The sequence below is a fragment of the Pollachius pollachius genome, assembly GCF_949987615.1.
Source record: "Pollachius pollachius genome assembly, chromosome: 17".
NCBI lineage: Eukaryota > Metazoa > Chordata > Actinopteri > Gadiformes > Gadidae > Pollachius > Pollachius pollachius.
Window position 1 is genome coordinate 14285356 of NC_136950.1, and position 10469 is coordinate 14295824.

At 52.7% G+C, this 10469-nt stretch overlaps 1 protein-coding gene across 1 annotated transcript in view; it reads left to right on the forward strand.

The window, feature by feature from the left end:
- The window catches only part of zfhx4 (zinc finger homeobox 4), a 56847-nt gene that overhangs the window by 22526 nt on the left and 23852 nt on the right, over window positions 1-10469 (forward strand). Inside the window, 12 exon segments of the mRNA XM_079754627.1 lie at window positions 409-1879; window positions 1881-2990; window positions 3262-3504; window positions 3865-4159; window positions 6493-6572; window positions 6574-6615; window positions 6618-6665; window positions 6668-6739; window positions 6742-6852; window positions 6854-6898; window positions 6901-7005; window positions 7007-7070. Coding sequence (XP_079610753.1) covers window positions 455-1879; window positions 1881-2990; window positions 3262-3504; window positions 3865-4159; window positions 6493-6572; window positions 6574-6615; window positions 6618-6665; window positions 6668-6739; window positions 6742-6852; window positions 6854-6898; window positions 6901-7005; window positions 7007-7070 — 3640 coding nt within the window. The 5' untranslated portion in view covers window positions 409-454.

Consider the following 10469-nt stretch of genomic DNA (forward strand, 5'->3'; position numbering starts at 1 on the left):
AACAACATAACTGTGAATAACTCCTCTGAATGAATATTAGCATTTTGTTGAAAGAGAACGTTTTTCTAAACAGTTGGGGGTATGCCATAAACATTTTTAAAGAGGGAAGAATGTTTTTCATGATGTTTTCATTATACATTCTTTCATTGGAGTAGTGAGCGGTTCCGAATTCGACAGCTCCTCTGAAATAACAGGCTTTTTTCACCAACTAAAAGTGTGTTTCCATCTTTTTTCGATTCTCTTGGTAGTATGCAATTGCCAACAAAGACTATATTTTCTATACAAAGGTAATACTGGAGAAACGATTGATCAGCTATTGAATATTTGGAAGCCATCAAAGCCCATGCTCCTAATTGTTCCTCAGGATAATTGACCAATTGTCATCTTTGTCCTTTCTGTTCTTCCCAGGTCCCTGTCAGACTGGATGAGATGAGATCCCTATGTAGCGGTCATCATGGCAACTTGTGACTCTCCCCCTATGGTGTCGTCACAGCAGCAGGAACATGGTGGCCAGAAGTTGGACGCTGCTGCCGAAGACAACTCCGTCATCGCCATGGAGACCAGTTTCGCCCACAGCAGCAACAACGCCAGCAACGCTCACCGCTCGTCGCCAGTCGTCGCCGCTGTAATCGGAGAATCTGAGAATGGCCTTGGAGACCCCGCTTTGAGCCCTCTAAGGACCACCCACACCCCAACCACCACCACCACCCCCACCACTGTTAGTGTTAGTGCGACCGCCGGCCCTGTGTCCGAACAGAGCCGGAGAGAAAGCTTTACTACCGGCAACAACTCGAGTGTTACCGGGACTTTACCAGGAGGAGAAGGGGCCGCTTTGGGCTCGGACTGTTCGGCCCCCGCCACCTCTCCAGTGGCGCCGGCCAAGGACATCCCTTGCAACGAATGTTCGGGCTCCTTCTCTAGTTTACAGAAGTACATGGAGCACCACTGCCCCAGCGCCCGCCTGCCCACGGCGGGAGGCCGCGACGAGGCGGAGGACGAGATGGACGGCGCTCTGGGCGAGGAGAGCGAGGGCGAGGACGCCGTCGCCGGGTTGGCCGAGATGAATAGCGAGATGGAGGATGAGAGCGACGTGGAGAACCTGTGTGGAGAGATCGTCTACCAGCCCGACGGCTCCGCCTTCATCCTGGAGGACTCCAAAGAGCAGCGCGGCGACCATGGGGCGCTCCCCGGGGCTCTGCATTTCAGAGACCTACTGTCCCCCCAAGCCTTCCCCAAAGCCCAGGCCGGCAGCGAGAAGAGCAGCCTGAGCCCCGGCGGGGAGCGGTCGGAGAAGTCGGCTGCACCCATGTCCTTCTACCCCCAGATCATCAACACCTTCCACATCGCCTCATCCCTGGGCGGAAAACCCCCGGCGACTGATCACCCCTCCTTCCCAAATACCTCAACTGGGGGGCTGGTGGGCGCTGGGCCAGTGTTGCACAGTTTCCGTGTTTATGACCTCCGCCACAAGAGCGACAAAGACTATCTGATGGCGGATGGCGCAGCCAAAAAGTCCTGTGTGTCCAAAGATGTCCCCAACAATGTGGACTTGTCCAAATTTGAGGGCTGCGTCGCCGACGGGCGACGGAAGCCCGTGCTGATGTGTTTCCTGTGCAAGCTGTCGTTCGGCTACAGCCGCTCGTTCGTGACGCACGCCGTCCACGACCACCGCATGACCCTGAACGATCAGGAGCAGAAGCTGCTGAGCAACAAGCACGTCTCCGCCATCATCCAGGGCATCGGCAAAGACAAAGAACCTCTTATAAGCTTTCTGGAACCAAAAAAATCCCCCAACTCCGTGCTACCCAACTTCCCCGCTCCCGCCAACTTCCTGGGGCCAGACCCCGGGCTCCGCGGCCTGTGGAACGCGTTCCACAGCGGCGGGGGAAAGCGTCGATACCCTCCAGGCGGGCTTCGCCTTCCTGAAGGGCAGCGCCAGCAGCTCCTCCAATGACCAAACTCACCCACCCATGCCAAAGGCCGAGACCAACCCCAGCCTGGGGGCAGGCGCCGGCGCCCACAGGACCCTCGGTGGGGGTTCTTCCAGCGCCGCCTCCGCCCCGGGCGGCTCGGAAGGACGCGGCGGCGCCGACGGCGGCGACTGCAAGGGCCACGTCCGGGACGCACGCACTTTGCACCCCAGCAGCAGGCCAGACCTGAGCCAGTACCCGCAGATCAAGAGGGAGCCCGGCACGACGGGCGGCGAGAGCCCCGAGCAGGACGACGACGCCTACTCCAACGGCGGCGGCGTGGAGACGGAGGCCGATGAGGAGGAGGAGCGCGCCATGAACATGACCATGAGCGGCCAGCGGGCCGACAGCACCAGTAGCAACGATTTCCCCCTCTTAAACCAAAGCATTTCCCCCCTGTCCAACAACGTGCTGAAGTACGGCGGCGACATGAAAGGCGGCGCGCCGTCCTCCGCGCCATCCTCCATGGTGGCGTGCGAGGAGCTCCAGATGGAGAAGGCCCGCCTCGCCGCCACCCTGGCGGCGGCGGCGGCGGCCCGGGACCGCGAGAGCAGCAACGACTCCACCGGCGACGCCCACGCCGGTCGGGACGGACCCTCGCCCTCGGCCCAGCCCTTCGACATGATGATGATGCGCCGGGACGACGAGAGTCCCGGACCGCTGCACCAACACGCCGGCAACCCCGGGACCCCCGGTACGCCCGGGACCCCCGGGACCCCCGGGCCTGGCGAAGGGTCCCCGGGCAGCGGGGTGGAGTGCCCCAAGTGCGACACGGTCCTGGGATCCTCGCGGTCGCTGGGAGGCCACATGACCATGATGCACTCGCGCAACTCCTGCAAGACGCTCAAGTGTCCCAAGTGCAACTGGCACTACAAGTACCAGCAGACTCTGGACGCCCACATGAAGGAGAAGCACCCGGAGTCGGGTGGGTCGTGCGTGTACTGCCGCACGGGCCAGCCGCACCCACGTCTCGCCCGGGGCGAGAGCTACACTTGTGGATACAAACCTTTCCGCTGCGAGGTATGGTCCATCTTCGTAATTCCATTGTAATTCTTTTTTCATTTCAACTCCCCTGCCTTCCCCCCCCCCAACCCCTCACTTACGATGTCATTTCAGAATAATTATTATGGAATGACGGACGGACTATATTTTGTACCTCAATTACAGAACATCCATTAGGGCTCTGTCAATTTTTAGCACATGCTTTCCCACTCTATTTTTCTCGAAATAAACGGCGGGTCCTATTATGAATCAATAAACCGGCCACTGTTTTCACCACCGCTATCTTTAGGTCTGCAACTACTCGACTACAACCAAGGGCAACCTGAGCATCCACATGCAGTCAGACAAGCACTTGAACAACGTGCAGACACTCCAGAACGGTGGCACCGAGGTCCAGTACAACCACAACCATAACCACAACCACAGCCACAGCCACAACCATACCAACCCCGTGCCCAGTGCCAGTCTAGGGGCCAGCTGTGGGGCCCCCTCCCCATCCAAGCCCAAACAGAAGCCCACTTGGCGTTGCGAGGTAAAGAAACCAGAACAAACCGACCCAGAACAGCGCACAGCACAGCTTTATCCAGTTGTCTCCAGGACGACAAAAAAAAGCTGTTTTCATTTGCCTCCACAATAGGTTCTTTTTCTGTCCCCGCATCATGTGTGTGTGGGACATTGTTTTATTCTGTGAAGCATCTGACCTCAGCTCCTCCGACAATGTTCTCACACATTCTAATCATTACGAAGACGATGATGTTGATAACGCACTTCCCCGATAATCCAATGTCTTCAGTCAATCACTGCAGGCTCATGCCAAGACATAACCTGCGTCTGAACCCCCGCCATCTTTTCTAACGACACCGTCCTCTTCCACCTTCTTCTCCACGGCCAGGTGTGTGACTACGAGACCAACGTGGCGCGGAACCTGCGCATCCACATGACCAGCGAGAAGCACATGCACAACATGATGCTGCTGCAGCAGAACATGAAGCAGATCCAGCACAGCCTCCACATGGGGCTGGCGCCGGCCGAGGCAGAGCTCTACCAGTACTACCTGGCGCAGAACATGGGCCTGGCCGGAGTGAAGCTGGAGAACCCGGCCAACGCAGGAGCCCCCGAGGCCCAGATGATGATGAACCCGTTTCAGCTGGACCCCGGCATGGCCGCCGCCCTCGGATCGGGACTAGGTGAGCTGGTGTTTGGTGGGTGTGTTTGAAGGGAGCTAGCTTTAGCGTTTGCTAAATATAGCATGAATCGTCGTTCATTAGCATATGCTAAAATAGATGACGAGTAGACGTGCAGCGAAACGTCAAAAGGAGCCTCTTGACGGGACAAAGTGCAGATTGGGTTTCTATATGTTTTTTCTTAGCATTATTCTTTGTCTGTTCGTGCTCTCGTATCTCTTTCCCTTTGAGAGCCTGTAACAGGCTCTCATTTTTTCCCCACCATATCTCATTTATCTGATCCCACCGCTGGGATTGTTTCATCTTTTTATGCCCCGTTTTTCATGTTCCCTCTCGCCCTCTCTTCTCCAATCCCGGCGCTTTTTTCTTTGCCGGGATCCTTTTTATTCCTTTTCATTTTTTACTGTGTAACTGTGGGGCTCCCCCAAGACCCCCAGACCCTCTGTCTCATCGCCGTACTGCGATGCTTATCTCCTCCCTCCACCGCTGTCCCCCTGCCATTGTCTCCTTTGCCTGACCTCTCGCACTGATTACAAAATTATTATGAGATGCCACATGAGAGTTTTCTCTAATCTTTCATTCCTAATTGTCTTAAGTCAGCTTAATCCCCCCAACCCATCCCCCCTGCCTGCAATACACACACACATGCATAGACACACACACACACACACACACACACATACACGCACACACACAATCACTGCCCCGCCTTCGCTCACCCCATTGTGAGAGAGAGAGGAAGAGTGAGAACACACTGCCCCACCTTTGCTCAGCCGAGAGAGAGAGAGAGAGAGAGGAGAGAGAGAGATGAGAGAGAGAGAGAGAGATGAGAGAGAGAGAGAGAGAGAGAGAGAGAGAGAGAGAGAGAGAGAGAGAGAGAGAGAGAGAGAGAGGAGAGAGAGAGAGAGAGAGAGAGAGAGAGAGAGAGAGAGGACGTATGCACACACACACCCACACACACACAGCAGGAAGCAGATTCCAGTAGGGGTGAGGGAGATTTAACAATGACCCCCGCGGTGTTACACACCCTCTCCTGCCTCCCACCCACCCCCCCACCCCCCCCCACCCCACCCGTTTTCTTCATCTCCACCGTGGAGGTCACAGCCCAGCCGGCAGATGTACTCCCAGTGATTACTGTGATAACATGCAGCTCCCCATAGTGAGAGCAGATGTACCTACGTTTATTCAGCGCAATGCTCGCCCCTCCATATCTACTCACATGCACACTCACAGGTTCTCTCTCTCTATCGCTCGCTCTCGCTCTCGCTCTCTCTCTCGCTCTCATCTTGCTCTCTCTTGCTCTCTCTTTCCTCTGAATCGCTCTCACACAATCATGCACATAGACACACACCCACACATGCATTTTTGAATTCCCTAACAAATATTACACCCACACCCTATCTTTCAGGCGGAATTATCCATTTACTTAAAAAAATCTCACTGTGTTTAATCATATCTCACACTGATTAAATATGATTATTTTAAACACAGTTAATGTCGTATACTATTAACACATGTTAAAGTAAATGTTAACATTAACATTGACGGCCTTGCTGACATACACGGAGGGGCAGGGAGGGGCAACCGAGAGGGAGAGGAAATGAATAGCGGGCGCGATGGCATATTAAACAAAAGGTTTAATCACTCATTACATGAATGAGGGAACAGGTTCTCTTTGTTCTCAGTGGGCGGGCAGAACAAAAAGATATTTTACAAAGAGAACACAACGTGTTTTATGTATTGATCAACTTTTCAATTCTCTCACTACCAAAGAGAGCGCGCGAGAGAGAGAGACGGAGAGAGACAGAGAGAGAGACAGAGAGAGACCCAGAGAGAGAGACAGACGGACGCATGTGGCCCGAGAACTGTCGTGCCACCATTGCTGAGTGTGGTAATTAAAGCTATCTGATGAGCGAGTTAGCACGTTGAAAGGGATGATTGTAATTGATCCTGATTCAATCCTATTAGGGTTTTTCTGTAGGCAGGGGCTTTGTAGGGGAGCAGCAGTCCTCTGCGTGGCTTTATTTTATCAAATCCTTTTGTGCCAGCGAGGCCTCACAGACGAGGCCCCAGCACCTAATTTCATTTCATGGTGTTTAAAAAAAAAAGAAAGCCTTTGCTCTTTTTCCCTCTGTACTCCATACTGCTCATCATCACAGCATGCACTTAGTCATCTGCGTCCAAACGCTTTTCTTCCTCTTCTGTCGTTCGTGTTGCGTTTTGTTTTCGATATACCCAGCACACACCTAGCGTGGCTCCCCCCCTCCACCGCCTTCCTCGCACACATTAACCCTCACTGGTTTTAACTCCCCCTCTCCCCCCCCCTCACTCCGCAGTGAGCAACGAACTGGCCGGCGACCTCCGCCTGGCGGGGGGCCAGCTGATGGCCGACGACCTCTCCATGCTCTCGGCCGCCCGCCGCCGCCGGCGCCGGCATGTCGGCGCCGGAGCCGCCCGCCGTCCTCAGTCCTCGCCACTGGCCTCCCTGTCGCCGCCCATCACCGACCCCACGCGCTGCGTCTCTACCAGTGCGCCGTGTGCAACCGGTACACGGCGGACAGCCTGGAGGCGCTGGGCGCGCACGGTCAACAGCCGAGCGCTCGCTGCCCGAGGAGGAGTGGCGGGGCGTGGCCGGAGATGTGTACCAGTGCAAGCTGTGCAGCTACAGCACGCAGCTCAAGGCCAACTTCCAGCTGCAACTGCAAGACGGACAAGCACATGCAGAAGCACCAGCTGGTGGCCCCACATCAAGGGAGGGCGGCAAGGCCAACCAGTGGAGGCTCAAGTGCGTGGCCATCGGCAACCCCGTGCACCTGAAGTGCAACGCCTGCGACTACTACAGCAACAGCAGTGGACAAGCTGCGGCTGCACGCCACCAACCCGCGCCACGAGGCCGCCGTGCGCATCTACACTGGTAAGATGGCCGCCGACACCGCCACTGTGGAATGACGCAGAGAACGAGAAAAAAGCCACATGGTTGTTCTGAAAGTAGCACACACATACACATACACACGCTCCATTCAATATGTGTGTGTGTGTGTGTGTCACACACACCATACAGAGAGTGTACAAACTTTTGCTCTTCGACAATGAGTTGTGTGTTTTCCTACCATCTCTACCATATCTTTTTTTTGTCCTTGTTTTCTCTTTCCACTCGTTATTGTTTCACTGCAAAGCGACAGGACCGAACTTGTTAGTCATAGCCAAACGTGATTAGCCGCCAAGTGCCGACACCATTCAAGTTATGCATACTCGCGAACCCATGATTGAAACACGTACGATTAATTACACGGGAGGCAGGATTTTCCCACGGTAAAAAAAAAAGAGGAGGAAGAAGAAAAAAGAAGCACACATACAGTAGAGTGACGGGGAAGGGGTCAAATTCAAATCTCCTGAGGAGATAAACCTGGTGGGTTAATCCTGTGCGTGGTTCGTCACGAGGTTGCCAGAGCAGTGACCCGGGCCCGGGACGTTAATCAGGAGACACTTGCGCTACTTAACTCATTAGCCTCCCTTCACAGCGCTCCTGTTCCTACTTGGAACGGCCAACATGGCAACCCCCTCAGTGCCTTGTCTTTTCCCTAGCACTGTGCCAGCCTAAGCTGGTTCCCCCTCTCTATATTTAAGTTTGATTTAGTCCCCGGGACGTCTCCTTTGGTTTAATTAGACGCTGTTACATTTCCGAAGGTCTCAAAACTACAGGATCAAGTGCATTAAATTAATGAGGATTGCTTTACTGCGTGTAAGCAAACGTTTGGCAGTGAAAGGTGTCTTTCTCTTTGTGTGTGTGTGTGTGTGTGTCGTGTGTGTGTGTGTGTGTGTGTGTGTGTGTGTGTGTGTGCGTGTGTGTATGCTTGAGTGTGCCTTTTTGTGTGGGTGAGTGCAAGAGAGCTTGTGCTTATGCTTACGTATGTGTGTGTGTCTGTGTGTGGGGGTGTGTGTGGGTGAGTTTGTGTGTGTGCCTGACATTCTGCAGAAAGAAAAAAAGAGCGTTCACATGGTTTAAAGCACGCATGAATTTCAGAGCGATGAGAACTTTTGGCAACTGTTTCAAAGTTGATCCAGCCAGATAGGTCATTCTGAACATTGGCAGACATTTGGCGGCTTACAGAAAAAAAAAAAAAAAAAAACTATTTAGATCAGCTGTCATTAAAGTGAGAAAGTACACATTCAGAGGCGCACGATTACCAGAAGAAAAAAAGTAAGCGATAGATCAACAAATATATTAATCTTTGTGAAAGTTTTGCACGTGCTGCCCAATACTGGAGTTTGGCTGATATTTATAGGCCCGCACAAAAGCCTGCAGATCACAATCAATGATTTGGCTAAAAAGGGGATAGAGAGGTTCATCCCCTTGCCCGCTTGTTGCACCCGGCCACCCGCTAGCCCGAACCCCTTAGACATACAAACACAAACACACACACACACACACCCACACACACACACACACACACACACACACACACACACGCACACGCACACACTAACTGCAGCCCTCAACAAATGTGTTCCACAGATGACGCATAAAATGCTATTGGCAGGGATCCCATTCCTTATGCTACCCAGGACATGTGGTAGTAAAGCGGGGGGTTCATGCAGAGGGATGGGGAGCCCGAAGAGGGAGGGGGGCTAGGGTAAGGGCAGGGGCACACAATAGTGGAGCAAGAGTTTAAAAGTGGGAAAGCCGAGGTGTGTGTGTGTGTGTGTGTGTTGTGTGTGTGTGTGTGTGTGTGTGTGTGTGTGTGTCTGTGTAAGAGAGGGATGACGGGAGAGGGAGGGATGGAAGGAGAGAGAGAGGGAGAGAGAGGGAAATCAAAAAAAAAAGACCTATTTTACCAGAGAAACACCTCTCCTTTCATGTATCGACGGAGGGTGAAAAGCACATGGGGATGGAGGTAGCTGGCCGGGCACACAAAAGGCCCGAGTGTTGACGACTCTACCATCTGGATTCTTCTGGAAACACAGAATATCTTTATGGCAAAGGATGGGGGGGGGGGGGAGGAACCATTTGAAGATGCAAAACAAAAAGCATATTCAGGACATTTTATGGTTTCTTTTGTAGCGGCAACATAGTGGTTCTAAGGGGAATTGAACATTTGAAAGAGTTTTTTTTTTTTCCTTTCCAGACTTTGAGGACTGAGAGTGGGAAATGACATTAGCAGCACAGGGGCCCGGTCGACTCATGTCAGGGTTACTGCAGGTGGCGCAGGAAGTAGGAGACCAAATATGGGCACAGTGGAGGCCATTATCTCAGTGCTCATTGGCAGACCAAGAAAAAACTGCCCCTCTGGGAAATGTAGTTTTTTTATACATGTGGAAATAAGAGAAATAGCCAAAGCTATTTTTATAAGTTCTGTGGCATTGTTAAATGCTCTCATTTCTCACTGCACCCGACTTAAGTGTAGAATAGAGTGTTTCTGGAATAAATTCAAAACTAGAGCAAATCATTAATCGTATAAAATAAAAAATAATGAAAAACGTTATGCTAGCAAACATTCTGTGTGGCCCTGTGATGCAAATGGATATTTAAAAACGTGGTCATTTACAATGAGCGGAGGCCTCTATTTATTTTAGGTCCTGAATCTGTTAAACCCTCAGTAGAAAACGAAGACACTATGTTCCCTGGATAGAGGCTGTGTGTGCAGTCCTTCCTGTGTGGTACACCCTGTATTTAATGGCATTGTGGCATGGCATGTCTAAAGCTGGCCCGGGTTCGTGTTTGAGTAGGAGTCAGATACGATGATGTACGACTCGGTTATGATTTTTAATAACAAACATTGGCCCTAATGCGTACGGCGAGACGGGTGTAAATCTGTCAGAGTCATTCACAAGTGCTGCGGGGTTAGCAGGGGGTGTGAGTGTGTGTGTGTGTGTGTGCGCGCGTGTGTTTCTGTTTCTGCGTGGGCTTCAGTGTGTGTTTGTGTGTGTGTGTACGTGTTCGCGTTTGTGTGTGTTTCTGCGTGGGGCTTCAGTGTTTGTGTGTGTGTGTGCGTTGACTTCACTGCGTGCGTTCGTTTGTGTGCGTCTGTGAGACAGTGTGATTTGTGCCAGGGTTTTGAGGATCATTAGGAAGAGAGAATGTTCACGGTCAACGTAGCGCGTCCTGAGACCACACACCGACACTGTGGCACCCTGTTTGTCAGATGGAAGTCTCCACTGAACATTTTAACGCCGTTGCACGGCCATCTTAAGGATCTCTTCTATTCCACTTTGTCTTTCACACTCTCTCTCCTTCCCGCTCTGCCGCTTTCTTTCTGTGGCTCTCTCTCTCTTTCTCTGGGAGACACACACGCACGCACGCACGCACGCACGC